The sequence below is a fragment of the Misgurnus anguillicaudatus genome, chromosome 18, assembly GCF_027580225.2.
Source record: "Misgurnus anguillicaudatus chromosome 18, ASM2758022v2, whole genome shotgun sequence".
Lineage (NCBI taxonomy): Eukaryota > Metazoa > Chordata > Actinopteri > Cypriniformes > Cobitidae > Misgurnus > Misgurnus anguillicaudatus.
This window is the reverse complement of record NC_073354.2, coordinates 32,047,409-32,065,044: the sequence shown is the minus strand read 5'-3', so window position 1 is coordinate 32,065,044 and position 17,636 is coordinate 32,047,409. Positions and strand designations below refer to the sequence as shown.

The following is a 17,636-nucleotide window of genomic DNA, read 5'->3' as shown; positions in this document are numbered from 1 at the left end:
AAATTTGAAATTAAATGTGATTTTATGTGTTTTTAAAAAAAGACTTGTTTAGTGTTTAATGTTAAATTATCTTTGAGATTTAGAGTTTCTATTTTAAGTTTTGTGGTTACATCATTCAGAAAAGTGGTGCTTGTGTAATCAACAATAGGTGACACTATGAAAATCATGTGTGTTAATTCTCTTCTTACTTGCTCAACATAATGTGGTATATATTAATAAATAAATAAAATAAATATTACGTGATTAAATCTGGAAGATCCTATTAACGGAGTAACCTTTTAAAACTACGTAAAATGTTTTGGTAACAATCATATACATCAAATTTTATTTATTATACATATTAATTAAACATAACATTTTTTTACAGCGTAATTTTACTTTACTTGGTTAACTTAAAAGCGGATTTAAATGAACAAAAACGATAAGTAGAATTTGCTAAGTTTACTGAGTGCAAAAACTTGCAAAGGAAAAATAAAGTAAATTTTACTTTTTTTTCAGTGTATATGATAGTATTTGGCTGAGATACAACTATTTAAAATTTGGAATCTGAGGGTGCAAGAAAAATCTAAATATTGCGAAAATGGCCTTTAAAGTTTTCCAAATGAAGTCCTTAGCAACACACATTACTAAATACATTTTTGATATTTACGTTCGGACATTTACAAAATCTTTATGGAGTATCTTTTTTGACCCATTAAATGTATTGTTGGCTATTGCTACAAATATACCCTAGTGCAGCGTTTCTCAAAGTGTGATGTGGGCCCTACTGGTGGAAAATTAAAACATAAGTGGGGCGTGACAAAGGGAGGAAATTTTGTAATTTTTTGTTAAATTTAACAATGGTAAGTTTGTGAGACAGAATGAAAAGAAAACTGGAGATAGACAGTGGACCTAATCAGCCAAAAAGCCAGCCGAAAAGAAAGTATGATGACTTTTGTCAAAATGCAAACACAGTTGCATTATTATTATTATTTACTTTTGAGCAAAGTCTCATTCCTGCAAAGTGATAATACACTTGCACGTTTATTTTCTTTATCTAAAGTGTTTATTGAATATAGCCTTAGAAGCTGGTATGGCGTTTAAAAGAAAAGAGTTTAATAATGTTATGTTTTAAAATGTGTTGTAATTAAATACATTTCAACAGTTAAACTTAAAGCTTACTTGATTACAATTTTGTTGGGGTAATTGGAGACAGGTGGGGTCCGGAATCCTTCCCCACCTCCAAAGTGGGGAATGGCAGAAAAAGTTTGAGAAACACTGCCCTAGTGACACGGTTTTGTGCTCCAGGGTCACATATTTGAAAAAATGAAAGTAACCAAAAATAGACTTTCCCCAAAAGCCACCTTGTCACTTTGATTTGATTACCAAACAGATTAAACAAACCAGTAGTAGAAAAATACTTTATTTGACATTTGTACAAATGCATTTTACAAAATGGAAAAATACTTTTAAGAAATTGTACATAAATAGAACTTTGGCATTTGTAAAATCTAGCTGGAAAACAAAAAGCTTAAAAACTTTAAAAGACGTTGAATTTAACACGCGCTGCAAAGCCAACCGGCGGCTTTCAGTCCACAGTAACTCGGTCATGTCAATCCATGCACGTGACTTATTTTGTAATAGTACGCAACACAAACATACGTCCACATGCTATCAGATACACACACATTCTCTGTCAGGATATTAGCATCTCGCCGCCTGAGAATAAATATGCATTGCTTGAGAATATGGCTTAGCTTAACTGCACCTTTATGAAATAAAACTTTAACAGTTATGGAAAATGTCAATGAAAACATCACTGCTGCATAGATTCATAAAGGCACAGATTTACTACAATAATATCTGTAAAAATGTGTAATGCTGGTTAACTTGAGGTTGTTGCATAGCCCAGTACCCAGTACTATTTATTCCTAATGTCTTAAATACATAAAAGACAATCTATACACATGCACAAGATATGAGCACATTATGACAAAACCCCCCATGCTAAATATTTTAAATACGTTATAGTCATGATGCATAAGCAGAATTAATATAGATGTTTGTATATATCAGACATTTGTCAGTCACCTTGGTGTGTATAAAGCATGTGCAAAAGTTGACATGACCGATGGACTTTAACGTTACAGAATTAAAAATTCTGCTTGGGTCAACTTGAAATTGACACTTAAGACCACACAGCTCTCAAAGAGTTAAAATCCAAAATTTCAACAAAAATCTTAAAATACCTGAGTGAGTAAGTTTGCATTGTTTTTTACATAAGTATTATATCTGATCTATATGAAATGAGTCTTGAATAAGCGTTCAGGAGGTCAAACGAAATATTTGCAGAACGTTCCCTCTTGTATCTTTGACTTTGGATGCATGCAACTTGTGAACAGTGCTGCAGCATTTCTGAAAAAAAAAACTAAATTGCAATCTACTTAAAAATGTTAAATGGTGTCCTGAATACATTAACCTGAATTCCTCTGCTGTCTTATATTATTAAGTGAAACACTTTTATGGAAGCCCAAATTGCTCATATCTGCATCGATAAGTTAAAGTACCAACAAACAAACTTCAGATGCACAACATTCAGATAAAATGTAAGATGCTTGGAAATGTCGACCTGCGACATGTTGGGGTGAGGATGTGCCAGCTTCTTTGGGTATAAATGACAAGTTTGGAGGTACACAGGAGATGATATAGTCAGAAAACATAAGGCACTTTAAACAACACATTCCCTCGAAGACAAATCATACCATTAAACTCTTACATACAAGCACACAGTGTGAGGAACTTGCGGCCTTAATACAATGTGGCCTCCAACACAGTAATAAATATAACACGATACATCCTTGTAAACTGGATTCACAGCTTGGTCCAGCCAAAGACCTAAAACTTATATTCATTATGCCAACTTTATTATTATTATTTTCCCTTTACGAGCTGCATGAGAATTGAGTCTTTCCTTAAATCCAGCCTTCTCATCCATTATCATTGTGTCACACAGTTGTCGCCCATGTCCTGTGCGTAACGGTCCGAGATCACCGTCCGCAGCTCATCGATGTCTTTCCTCAGCTGGCACACCTCCACCAGCTTCGCCCGCAGGCCGTCCTCCATCAAAGGCTTCTCGTTCTCTTCTGCCGAGCAGCTCATAGCTAGAAAAAAAATAGATGATGTAAAACCAAATACAGAATTATTGAAAAATACAAAAAATTACTATTGGTAATAGAAATTCAGGATCGGTTATGCATTGCAAAAATTATTTTCAAGGAAAAAATTTCTTTGTATTTTTGTCTTGTTTTCAGTACAAATATCTAACAATTCTTATATTAAGATGCATTTTCTTGATGAGAAAAACGACCCAAGAAAATAAGTGCAGTTTTTAGACCAAAAATATACAATTTAAGTGATTTTGTGCATACAACAAGCAAAAAAAAAATCGTTTTCTTAAACACTAAATTCAAGAAAAATTAGCTTACCCCATTGGCAGATTTTTTTGCTTGTTTTATGCACAAAATCACTTAAATTTTATATTTTTGGTCTAAAAACAAGACTTATTTTCTTGGGTCGTTTTGTTCATCAAGAAAAAGCATCTTAATTTAAGAATTTTTAGATATTTTTACTGAAAACAAGACAGAAATACTAAGAATTTTTATTCTTGAAAATCATTTTTTGCAGCGTATACAAAAAATGTGTCTTTATACGTTGCCCCAATGTTCTGAAATTGTGACATTTGAGAATTAAGAGTTTAAATTTAAAATTGACAAATGATGAATAAAAAGTATAGGTATACAATTATATTTGACTTTTGAATTAGTATTTTAAATGTGACACTGAAATCTTTTTTTTTTGGTGGGGTCAGTGAAAATTTTGGCAGGGCAAGTAATAACCACTGACCTGGCCGGGCTAGTATAAAAAATTATTTGCATTGAGCACTGATGTAACATACATTGCCCTAACGCAACATACCAAACGTTCCCTAACTAGGGTTGCAGCTATCGAATCTTTTTGTAATCGATTAATCTAGCACTTCATTGATCGATTAATCAGATTTTTTTTGTGTTTTTAAACATCCAAAACTAATAATGCATAACGAAAATGATGTGGCTGTAAAATGATCAAGCATTTGGCTTTTATTTCTAAAAAAAATGATAATAATTTGTAGGGGTGCACCGAAATTTCGGTCGCCGAAAATTTCAGCCGAAAATGGCATTATCGGTTTCGGGCCGAAATAAAAAATCCAGCCGAAAATGTAAACCGAAAATAAATGTCAACCGCGCCCCTCCCATCTGTGTGCTAGCGCTTGGGTTAAACTCATGGTGATTAGTCGTCTCCCACCCCTCCCCTTCGTGCTCAAGCAGGTTTCACTCACGGTCGAGCTGTTTGCAAGCGTCTGCAAAGATTAAGCATGTCTTGATGTGTAAACTTTAGAGAGAATCGCGCAAATGTGTCTCATACTGTAATCCATTAACATACATTTGGCGAATCAAGCAATGAACCACAACGTAACGTTTTTATGTGGAGCGACTGTTGCGCTGTTTGGGATTCACCCTCGGTCTCTGTATGTGCACGCGTTTAAGTTCCCTCGGTAGTGCACATACGAGAGAAACGCGTTTAAAAAAAAAACAAGCAAACATAAAATCTTGCTGTTATTGACAGGGCACATATAAACAAAGATATCTCCACAGTACTCTTTTTCTAATAAAAACATTTTTTTATGTCTTAAGTGTATGTATAGATTACAGTCAGATTAACCTACTTAAGTCTGTGTCATTAATGTTGATCAAACAACCCATGACAAAGAGACAAATAGCTCTAAAAAATAATAATATATTTAATTTATTGTGTTATGATTCATTTAATTTGATTTTTGTACCTAATGCTAATTTCAGACCTTATTAATGTACAACTTTGTTCTTTTTTATAAATGTTTGCAATTTCTTTGTTTATTAGATTTTTCCCACCTGCTTTTTGCTGATCCGAAAAATAATCTGATCTGTGCCTCAAAAACTGTAATGTGATCCGAACTGTGAGTTTGTTTATCCGTCACACACCCCTAGTAAAGTTAGTACACAGTGATAGCCATAAATGCAATTGTACTAATAATTGGCATAATTATTTATTTTGGTGTTTCGGTTTTTCGGCCTTGGTTTCCTTTTTTCGGTTTTCGTTTCGGCCAAGAATTTTCATTTCGGTGCATCACTAATAATTTGCCAACAATTAAGCAATTAAATATATTAGTATGCATAACAGGTTTCATGCTGTAATCTAGCCCTGACATCAAAGTAAATATCTGTTTTATGTAGATTTCTACACCTGCAACATATTTACCATTAGGCTACTAACAAATCAAATATATTTTCTGGGGTGAGTCTATTTGCTATGGTAAGTGGTTGTGTAATGTACCATACCATGCGTTGCCCTAAGCGTAGCCGTAACGTGCGTTGCCCTAAGCGTAGCCGTAACGTGCGTTGCCCTAAGCGTAGCCGTAACGTGCGTTGCCCTAAGCGTAGCCGTAACGTGCGTTGCCCTAAGGGTAGCCGTAACGTGCGTTGCCCTAACGTAGCCGTAACGTGCGTTGCCCTACCGTAGCCGTAACGTGCGTTGCCCAAACGTAGCCGTAACGTGCGTTGCCCTAACGTAGCCGTAACGTGCGTTGCCCTAACGTAGCCGTAACGTGCGTTGCCCTAACGTAGCCGTAACGTGCGTTGCCCTAACGTAGCCGTAACGTGCGTTGCCCTAAGCGTAGCCGTAACGTGCGTTGCCCTAAGCGTAGCCGTAACGTGCGTTGCCCTAACGTAGCCGTAACGTGCGTTGCCCTAACGTAGCCGTAACGTGCGTTGCCCTAACGTAGCCGTAACGTGCGTTGCCCTAACGTAGCCGTAACGTGCGTTGCCCTAACGTAGCCGTAACGCGCGTTGCCCTAACGTAGCCGTAACGCGCGTTGCCCTATTTGCAGTCCTTGATAGAAAAATAGGTTTTAGCGATTGAATGTTATGCTTGATTCATTAATGACTTCTGAGAGAAGTTGAATTTTGGGATAGAAATGTGAATTCAATACACTGGATGATCTTTGAGACAAATGTATCACTACAGCTACATGTTATAAATATATTTACATTTGATGCCGAGAAGCAGGGCCAGGTTGGGCTCTTTGCCTTGAGCTCTTTGGCTGAGGACACTACAGAGGCCCTTGAGATCCAGCAGACACAGGGACATCTCCTTTAACAGGGGACCGGCCTCCTTCAGACAGGACCCTGGAGCCACATTCACCAAATCCTCATCTGACCGCCTTCGGTCCTGTTAGAAACAAAATACACAGAAAGGCTTTACACATCTTCTCCTGTGAGACACAACCAAGTGAATTTATAGTCTTAAAAAAGGGCAGAGCTGATTTTTGACAATAAGGCTATATCATAAGTTTACATTTTACTGTCCTGTCTACTGTAATGTTATTCATGAAAGGCTACTTTGCACAAACCTCTCAGGAAATCTGAAGCAATTGTTTGTGAAAATTGCCTGAATCGTTGAACAGTAAGAGGCAGAATTAGCAGCACTTGCACAGCGGGTTAGAAATCACATAAACACGGATGAAAGTCTCCAATAAACTACAGGACACTGTGGGATCAAATCTACGGTAGACAGCTGTAAGGCTGCTAATTCATTTACACCAAAGTGAAAATATAATACATCTCAAACTTACAATGATGGAGAACATTGATCTTATGGATGCATGTATGTATATAACATGTTCACATAAATGAAATATGGTAAAACAGTGTCAGACAGAGGAAGAATTGATGTTTGTCTGTCACAGATGTAATGTATAACGTCTGGCTCTTCAGTCAAAGTAAACCACGTGGCTTTTATCAAGCACGACTTCGCCTCTGTGAAAATTCCCGCTCGCTCTCACCTTCAGACGGCGTTCAGAAAAAACACGTCTTGAATTCTAATAGTGCGCTGAAGGCCGGTCGCTTATTCATGTCTCGAAGAGCGGGAGGAGAAGCAAGAATTTAATGGTGCAAAAATGATCCTTCAACGTCGAGAGCATCCAACATCGGCAGGACTTGTTTTGTGTTATGAGCTCAAACACATAAGATCAGCATTTATGGTGCACAACGTCTCCTCTCTTTGGTGCCTAACAACCTCGTAAAATGGCTCTTTTGTCTGAAATCTGCAAGGTGAGGTGGCATGCAAAACTGCCTTCGGGGGCACTACAGAGTGCCTTTGAGGAGATAGATGGAGGTTCGGAGTGCTGTACCTGCTGAGGACTCACGGAGAGGTTTTCAAGCTCCTCCTCGCGTTCAACGAGCTGTTTTCGGAGTTCTTGCGTTATCCCTCTCTCCCTCTGCAACCTCTTCTCCAGCGACTGCGAGGAAGACAAACGACAGCGTTTAGATCTTAAGTAAACCCCCGGGCCGCCAAATTCAACATAAACGTCATCAAGCTGAACAATGTCCCATTATCTTTCCATTTAAAGAATAATGCGTTCATGTCCTCCTGGGATGTTCGCATTTACGAGCCAGTTAGTCGTGTTTACGACGTTGGGTGCGTTTTAAGTCTCCAATGAAAATTTTACAATTTCCGTTTTTTTGTTCATGTGCCCTCATTAACTATAACCAAAATCTGAAAATGTACTTCTGCCTAGAGGTCTTCACTTAGATCTGAAAACCCAAGGTCCGACCGGAGACCTTATATTCGGGTCTAATTTTCTTGGGTTTGTCTCGGGTTGGGTCTTTCTTTAACTCTTTCCCCGCCATTGACGAGTTATCTTCTCAATTAAGAGAAAATATTTTTCAAGAAAAAAAATTCTTGTTTTCAGTAAAAATATCTAAACATTCTTAAATTAAGATGTATTTTTTGATGAGCAAAATGACCCAAGAAAATAAGTCCAGCCCTTAGACCACAAACATCAAATTTAAGTGATTTTGTGCATAAAACAAGCAAAATTCAAGAAAAATATGCTTACCCCATTGGCAGATTTTTTTGCTTGCTTTATGCACAAAATAACTTAAATTTGATCTTTTTGGTCTAAAAACTAGACTTAGTTTCTTGGGTCATTTTGCTAATCAAGAGAAAGCATCATAATTGAAGAATCTGTAGATATTTTTACTGAAAACAAGAATTTTTTTCTTGAAAAGCATTTTTTCATTGTGATGAATTTTTATGTTAATAATAATCTGCAATACCATGATTATCCACTAGCTTATCCACTTACCCAATTTATAAAAAACTGAAGCAAAAAATGCAATTATTTCAGCTTCACTGCAAAAAAAAAAGACTTTCTTACTTAGTATTTTTGTCTTGTTTCAGTAAAAATATCTCAGAATTCTTAAATTAAGATATATTTTTTGATGAGCAAAATGACCTAGGAAAATAAGTCTAGTTTTTAGACAAAAAATCTAAAATGTAAGTAAATTTATGCTTAAAACAAGCCAAAAAAAAATCTGCCAATGGAATAAGAAACATTTTCTTGAAATAAGTTTACTTTTTTCATATACGCTTAATTCAAGAAAATTTTTCTTATTCTATTTAGATTTCTTTGCTTTTTTATATTTATATTTTTGTCTAAAAACTAGACTTATTTTCCTAGGTCATTTGCTCATCAAGAAAATACTTTTACATAGTATTTTTGTGTTGTTTTTAGTAAAAATAAGTAAGTCGTTTTTTGCAGTGTTTTTGCAAAAAAAAGTATTTTTAAAGAAAAATACCCATATTTAAGAGTTTATAAGCAGAAAAAAAATATAGATAGAAATATAGAAATATAGATTTTTCCGTTTTGTTTATTGTTTGTTTGAAAGAAGAGGGTCTGTTCTTTTTATTTGATATATTTGTATGTTTATATATTTTTAGAAGAAAATTTTCCTTGAAGGCATTTTAAGAAACTTTGTAAAAATCATAAAAAATGCTGGCGGGCAACTTTTCAAAAAATGGCTGGCGGGAAATGAGTAAAAAAAGTATGCACGTAGTGTTTGTGTAAAAATTGATTTGAGTCATTTCGGGGCGGGTACATTTCTATGGACTCGAAAAGACTTCTATTTCCAGCCTCTTGTGTCGATTCTGATTACGTCAGCTAGACAGCTTGGGCGGAGCATCGGTTAACCCCCTCAAACTGTCATTATGCTGCGAGTTCAATTTCTGAATAAAACTTTATTTTACTTACTGCCTACTTTTCTAGATCCAATCAATATGCAGCGAAAAACACAAGCTATGCCAGCTATTTTCCTTGTGTGATATTTAATTTTACTCTGAAATATGTCACAATGCTGATCATGACTTCCTGTTTTTGGAGAGTATAAGTGACTGTTGTCGGCACAAGATAGCGGTATACCTTCTTTTAACAAATTACATGAAAATACAGCAAGGTGTGTTATCTCCACTTATAGAAAAATATTACCTTTATGTTAATAATTAATGAATTTATGAAGCCACTGTATACTGTAACGTTACATATTATTTGTTATATTGCAGTGCTATCACATTTTGTGCCAACAATTTAATTTGTTGTAAATGAAAAAGCCTGACAATCTTCAGCATCCTTTGACTCCGCCATGTTTCTCAAAGAAACGCCCCTAACTCATGGATCTCGAGTTTCCCACTCGTGGTTACAACTTTTTGGTGGCATTCTTGTAAATACGATATATCTGACATGACTTGAACGCACCATTACAGCCATGGATGTGTGTGGCATTAAATTATGTAAATCAACAAATTTTATCCAAATAGTAGAAAATAAATTCTCTCACCGACACCTCCAGAGTCAGCTTGTCAATCTGCTGCTTCTGATTATCGATCAGCTAAAAGGAAAGCAAATACGAGATTGAATCAACCGTGTGAGCTTGAGAAGGTTTGTGTGTCCTGAAGTGCATTGTGGGAAATCTGTACCATGCTGTTTTGACTCTGTTGTTGTAGTAAGCGTGTGTTTTCTCTCTCCAGCTGTTTCAGGTCCAGCATGGGCAGCCGTACTCCGTCCTCCAGACATTTCTCCACCTTTTCTTGTAGGCTACACACAGACACATGTTTGTCGGTCAAAAGGCTAAAGCGAGAAATCTTAACAATCCTCTACATTAAAGCAAACCACTGTTTCCTTTAAAATGTGATGACCTCATCTTCATTTGCATGCCAGCTTCTCTTAATTTTAATAAGACTACTTACCTTTTGATCTTCAACTGTGATTTTTGCTAATTGATTTATTTTTTTTCTTTAGTACCTTTGAACAGCAGCCACGAGCTCTTTCTCCCTCTTGGACTGGGTCTCTATAAGGGCGTCTTTATCTTCCATGAGGACTCTGTTCTCCTCCAGGTTCTTCTCCAGTTGGGCGATGGTGTCCTCCAACGTCCGAGCCTTTCCCTGCACCTCCTCCAACTGAGCAACAATAACACAGAATTGGGTAGATGCATTGAGGGTCGATCTCATGTCTATTTGATCTACAGTGCCGTGCAAAAGTCTTAGCGACCGATCACACAGAACGGTTTAAAATGCGATTGCCTTTATTTAATTGACTTTAGAAAAGAGCAGCACACTGTGGTTTTTATGTTTTAGGAAACCACAGAGGCAGCTGTCAATCAAATATTGAAGCATGTGCGCTCTTATAACTTTGGTTTGCTGTTGACTGTCACATTAGCAGAAACTTTAAAAAGAGGACGCTTGCTCTGACCTTGATCTAGGCTAGGGTGAGAGTTGCACAAACACGCAGGAGACAGTAGCTAAGTTTACATGGACACATTTTGCCTCAATCGGAAGGAAATCATTCTGATTGATAAATCTATCATTGCGTTTACATGAACCCTTAATAATGTGATCGAATTGGTGTGCGTGTTTATATGGCACATTTTTAAAGGGACACTCCAATTTTTTGAAAATATGCACATTTTCCAGCTCCCCTAGAGACAAACATTTGATTTTTACAGTTTTGGAATCCATTCAGCCGATCTCCGGTTCTGGCGCTAGCACTTTTAGCATAGCTTAGCATATTCCATTGAATCTGATTAGACCATTAGCATCACGCTCAAAAATACTCAAAGAGTTTCAATATTTTTCCTATTTAAAACTTGACTCTTCTGTAGTTACATCTTGTACGAAGACCGAATGGAAATTAAAAGTTGTGATTTTCTAGGCAGATATGGCAGCAGCAGCATAGACACCCATTCACATGTGCCCAAAAAGCGTGCTTGACTGCACGTGTCTGCGAGAGCGAGTCCAAACACACGCACGTTTGTGGATCAGAGTATAAATCCTGGACTGACTAGACAACGCGATCGAGATTGGGAAAATTTAAACAACAAGACAGTGATTCATGTGACTTCCATCAACAATACAAGCTCGTGTTCTTTGCGTCACGTCATTACGCCAATTCTACATCATTGCACATACACTCCAGTCCAGTAGGTGGCGGAAATGCACCTTTAAGTGGGTTTGCCAACCGGCATAATAAAGAAACGAAGAAGATTGCACACGCGCAGAGCGTCCCAATTTCAGTTATCAATCCGATGAAGTGTTTACATGTCGTTTTAAGTGGATTACAAAAGGTATAAACCAGCCCTCTTAAACCGTTTAGATTTTCAATTGGTTTGACTCTTTTTATTACGATTGAGGTGTTTAAATGGAGCATTTTTATTTGTTTTGAACATTTAAACTGATTACAATTGTCCATGTTAACGCAGCTACTGAGTAAGCGTGAAGAAGATTATTCCCAAATATAACGATGAACGCATGCTGTCACATTAGCAGCTGTTTGCTCTGATCTGTGCCTTAGGGACTGACACTGCTCTGTTAGTTTAGTATTGAATACAGCGTTTAATTGCCTCTGATTAAATGTATTGAGATTAGTTAAGATGTTTGGGACCCACAATCAGATTTGTGGTTTGCAGATAAACCGGAGAAGAATGACACAATTGACATGGTAATCGGAGATTAACATTGTTTTATCCAAGGTGACCTTCAGTATTAATACACATACTGAAAAGCAACCATTGCAACCAGACTAAAGTCTTATAATTGTAGTATGAGATTAGGAGCAGTTTGATTTCAGTCATTTATTTCACATTGATTTCAATCAAGGTTATATTTTTACAGAATGTACTTCACATTATGTAAGATGATTTTATGTAGAAAACAGGAAATCACTAAAATTATGTAAAGCACTGTACGTATAAATTCAGGGCTGTCAAAATATTAATTGCGATTAATCGCATACAAAGTTTTTTGAGTTATGTGTGTGCACTGTGTGTAATTATTTTATATATATAAATATACACACACGTTAATGTTTGTATTTAAGAAATATATATATATATGTATTATATCAGGTCAGTATTAAAAAGTTATTTCTTAATTTTTACGCAAAATCCAATATCCGCCGTGTTTTCCCAAAACGTGATAAATGCCACTCCTCCTCTGCAGAATTCAATAAATCCGCTCAACCAATCACAGCGCACCTTTCCACGCATTGTAAACAACAATGGCGGCGCTTTGAATACACACAGAATCCTAGTTTTTCTCATCTTGTACTTCGTGATCGACAAACAAACAAAAACAAAATAATACTACTTTGATGGCATTGATAAACATGTGGTGTTTTTTTTGTGACCGAGAAGAAACGTAAGCCATCAAAATCTAATAATTTACGCGAGAGGCACTCGGGAGACGAAAAATGCCGGATGTTGCTTGTTTTCACGCGACAGCATCAAGCTTCTGTCATGCTAACACATTGACCCCAGGGGGATCTTATGAAAAACTTTCCATTATTTTACTCAAAGTCAACGAAAATCAAGCAGGACCAAAACATTTTACAGCTGATCGTGTCAAAAAAAGTTCAGCGATGACGTCGCATAACAGCAGCAATGACAGTGTTGCTAATATGACAAAGTAAGTGTTTTAATTAAAGCCATTAATGTTTATTTTTTATCAGTGTATACCACTAGTCAACTAAATGAATATAACATGGCAAAGATCAATGCAAATTTATATATTGATTCAATAGATTTATAGCATTTTGGAAAAAAAATTGTCATGGATTTATTGCATTTTACGGAAAATAATAATCAGTTTTTATAATAAATCTTTAAAAATCAAATTATAGATTTGAATTTTTTATGTTTTTATAACCTAGAGATGCTATGTGAAAGTTTGTAACAGAAAATAGTGGTTTTCATCTTGTCACTTTCTTGGTATAGAAAACACATTTTTACCAAAATTAGTCAAAAAGGATTTATTGCGTTCATATATTTTGATATATTTTATATTATAAATATATAAGTAAAAAACATACCTAAATATTTTTTTTCTTAAATTCATACATATATGTGTGTATTTATATATACATAATATATACACACAGTACACACACACACATATTATGCAAAAACAAACTTTAATTTTGTATGTAATTAATCGCGATTAAGCCCTATGTTAAGAAGTTAGGCGCTGTTAAATAAGAAACATGGGAGATTTGGTTGTTCGGAATCGGATCTTAACAATAAATGTAAGCAGTGATCCTGTATCATTTAGGGCAGGGAGGAGAACATCACGTACCTGCTGAGCCTGCGTCTGGACCTCATCCAGCGAGGGAAGATCTGCCAGGTATTTCTCCAGCGTCTCGATGCGCTGTTGCTTCTCTTGATTCTGCTCCTGCTCGCGCTGGCACTTCTTCTTCAGACTGCTGATGTAGCGGTCGCGGGTTTTCATCTGAACAAAAGCACAAAGCGTCTTGTTAGCTTCAGCGGGGGATATGGTACACAGTCCTTTAACCTCTAAACGGCTTTGTTCCAAACCTAGCGAGCTCCCTGCGGAGGCAGCATTGTAAACGCTTGAGATGTGTAAGCTGTTATAAAAGGCGGACAAGGTACTTTTGAAGGAAGCATCATATGCATCTCGTATATCTTTTACAGCACCACTTTAACAACGAGATCACGGAAAACACACAGAAAATTTGTCTGGGATCGTTTGACTTTTAGTTCATTCACACTGCCAATGATTTTCTGTAATCTGTGCATGCATTCACACACATACTGTAAAGATTTTAAGTTTTGCACTTGGTTTTTCCGCAGCATTTGAACCACACGAGTGCATTTTGTTTATGACAAGGTCATAAGGAGCACGTGATGCTCTGTTCTGTCATGCTGGTGAATGATCTCAGCTTCAGCGCAGACCCTTTCGTAATGTGGACTCTTTCGTTTTCAACATTTCACCGTTTCGAACTGGAGTGATAAATGTCAAATTGAATTCACATTTTTATACCCAAATTTGAAGCAGCACATTCAGCTTCTCTCGTAAGTTAGTAATGAATTATTAAAACTTATGTTACTATTAAAGACTGCAAGTAAATAACTGTAATTGAGCATCTGAATAAAAACATATAAGTGCTTCAATATTTGTTCTGCCTTTTATGTAAAACAGTAAATTCATAGATAACAACAATAGTTGTGACCCTGGACCACAAAACCAGTCTTTAGTAGCACAAAAGTAGTAGCCCAAAAATCATTAGGATATTAAGTAAAGATTATTTTCAAATATCCTATCAAAAATTTGGGATTGGTGATGTAGACAAGACCGACATTATCATAATTCCTCACGCTTCGGACTCACAGCCTGTAAGTTAACTCCTGTTTTCATTGCATTGTGACCGAATCTTTTAAACATGGTAAGGAGCGTCACGTGTGTCAGGCCAATCACACGTACAGATTAGCTGGCCAATCAAAGACACATCGCTTTTCAAATCGGTGCGTTTCAGGAATAGAGTGAAATCTGGAGCTACAAACATTTTTGTTTTGTGGAAAATAGGGGTGGAACAATACATGTATTCGTTTCGAACCGAATCGGTACGGGGGTCACGGTTCGGTGCATGAATTTAAACGGAGAATACACGGTATGAAAATAAAAAAAACTTGCGTGCAAAATAATTCATGTAATGCGGAACTACTGTTGGATACGCGGGTTCTTTATGGACAGCTAATCTGTTGCCCCGCTTAAGCTCTGAAGCTCTGATTGGCGCCGATGCAGCCGAGCTCCGCCTATGTATGCGCTCTATCAGAGCCCGTCTACATTCTGGCACTCTGCAGCTTTTTGTCAGGTTCACGGTCCAGTGAGTGAAATAGCAGCGACAGCGAGTATGGCAAATGGTGGTGAGGATCCGCCGGCCCCTTTAAGATCGCAAGTTTGGCAAAACTTCAGTTTTCCAGTCAGTTACAATAGTACAGGCGAGAGAGTGGTGGAAAAGACGAGGACTTTGCGTCGGCGTTGTTCAGCAGTTGTCAGGTATGTGAGTGGAAATACATCTAATCAGGGCTCTCAAGTCTCACGCATTCACCTTGACAAACACGCATTTCAGTCAGTTCAAACGCCACACTTTGTATTTCTCACGCTGAGAAGTAGGAGATAAATTGTCCTGCTATATACAACAGGCATACGCAGGGCAGTTCTGTTGAGTTCAGCTGCTTTCAGTTTTTTAAGTGTGCTAAATCAGCGCCATCCGCGTCAGAGTTCCGCGAGAAATCTTGCGGAGGAGGCTGATTTCATATCGCTCTGGCGTTACTCTGACGTCATACACTTGTCGTTTCTTGCAGCGCCTCGTGAAGTCGTACACACCTATTAATTCATCCTACAAGCCTATTTTTTGTTCTTTAGTACATTAATATGAAATAAGGCCAAAAATGTAATTTAAAAATGTATTTAGGTAACACTTGTAATACATTTGAACCCCTATTTGTATGAAAGATGAGTACAAGATTACTTAAAGTGGTATATATTTTTGAAATACGAGATAGTATGTTAAATGCATTTCAGTTCATATTCATGACATCTCAAAATAACACTGATAAGGACACCTATGTTTTTAAGATTAGCTTAAAAAAAATGCCTTCTTCATTTTTGTTTTGCTTTTTTCCTCCATTGTACCGAAAGTGAATCGAACCGTGAAGCCTGAACCGAGGTACGAACCGAACCGGGACTTGTGTGTACCGTTCCACCCCTAGTGGAAAATAATGTGTTTTTTAATCATAATCCTTGCAAACACATTGTATTATACCAAATATACAAAATATATATATTTTTAGCAATGAAATGGGTGCTCTTTAAAGAAATATATGTATAATATCACCTGACATGTCTGTCCAATGAAATGAGGGGCTGAAGTGGTTGTGACCTTTTGTTTGGGGTTGGAGGCAAAGCCACATGGGATGGAGTGCCACCAATTGGCAGGATAAATATCTCTTTTTAACCTGTTTAAGTTGAAATAACTGTACAGAAAAAAATATGTGTATGTGTGCATCAGTATGTTAAGAAGTATGTTTGATCGTCTGAAGACTTTTTTGTTTTTATTTTCATACTTAGACGTGTTTTTTGTTTGTTGCCCCAGGGCTATAAGGGTACTAAAACATCAAGGTTTTCTATCTGATAAGTTATATATGGAAACAAGCAATATATGCATTAGAAAGTTTAGGGGGCGTTCACATGTCATGCCTAAAAACGACGTGGAAAACGATAGGCGCGTAGGTAGGGATGGGATGGTATGAAAATTTCCTATCATGATCATAGTGACCAAAGTTATCACGGTTATCACGGTTTTGTTAAAATCAGATGGAAATATTTAAAAAGAACTGATATACACACTGAAAACATAAAAAAATATATTTTTGAAAATCACAATTTAATATTTCATGTCCCTGAAATTATTTCTGTGGTACAAAAATAAATAAATCTGTCTAATAAGTTTACCGTAAATGAATACAATACATTATCCCTTAAATGCCTTCTTGTGCAAAAAAAAAATGTTGCATGTGCGTCAAACTGGTTCTGGTTGGACTAGACAGTGATTTTGAAAATGCGAGTTTCCAAAACCACGGTAATCAAACACGGTTCTAATGATAATTACATTTTAAACGATAATACTAATCGTCAGGACATTTTATCATGGTTAATCGTGAAACCGATAATCGTCCCATCCCTACGCGTAGGGTTTTGTCACATGTCGCTGCAGTGCGCTTGCGGCATTCTGAAAAGTTTCAAAGTTTTTAACTGGAAAAAACGAACGTGTCGCACAGCATGCACGCCGCGACCATTATGAGCGTGAATATCGCGCGCCTACATTTAAAATAACGAACTTGATTTGTGAACGGCCCATAACTCTAACAAACATCAATCGCAGACTAATTTAAAGGCACACCAGGCAAGTCTGAGTATTATTTCTCTACTATCTCCCCCTAGTGTCTGGGAGTAAATGCTTTCTATATCTGAGACTTTACGAGACTGAAGGACACCGGGTCGGATACAGCGAACTTGCAAGTGGGGTATTCTTCCTACAGAAGATAGGGGCGGGCGAGAGGGTCTTCATTCATCATGTAATGAGTCATTTAACCATATACCGACTTACGAAGATGATTTATTTACAAAAAAATGCTGCCTTGTGTCCCTTTAATGTGCAAAATTATGCAGTTAGAACACTTTTGTTCTGGCAATATAATGCCAAAACACACACACACACACACACACACACACACACACACACGTTTGTTTGTTTATATGAAAATGTGGGAAACATTTACACATACAGTGTTAGTTACAGTTAGTAGTCAGCATGTTTGGCTGGAATCATTTGTGATCGATGTTTTTTTTCTAATGTATATATTGCTTTCCTTATGTAATTTATCATATAA

General features: G+C 36.7%; 1 protein-coding gene across 3 annotated transcripts in view; it reads right to left on the bottom strand.

The window, feature by feature from the left end:
• Window positions 1-1,386: 1,386 nt before the first annotated feature.
• Window positions 1,387-17,636, bottom strand: part of cep85l (centrosomal protein 85, like) — an 87,404-nt gene continuing 71,154 nt past the window's right edge. For all 3 annotated transcript variants that reach the window (XM_055187147.2, XM_055187146.2, XM_055187148.2), the window contains exons 7-13: window positions 13,519-13,671; window positions 10,196-10,350; window positions 9,871-9,988; window positions 9,732-9,782; window positions 7,247-7,354; window positions 6,105-6,285; window positions 1,387-3,140 (exon numbers count right to left, since the gene is read on the bottom strand). In XM_055187147.2, coding sequence (XP_055043122.2) covers window positions 2,977-3,140; window positions 6,105-6,285; window positions 7,247-7,354; window positions 9,732-9,782; window positions 9,871-9,988; window positions 10,196-10,350; window positions 13,519-13,671 — 930 coding nt within the window. In that variant the 3' untranslated portion in view covers window positions 1,387-2,976. The remainder of the gene's footprint in view (window positions 3,141-6,104; window positions 6,286-7,246; window positions 7,355-9,731; window positions 9,783-9,870; window positions 9,989-10,195; window positions 10,351-13,518; window positions 13,672-17,636) is intronic.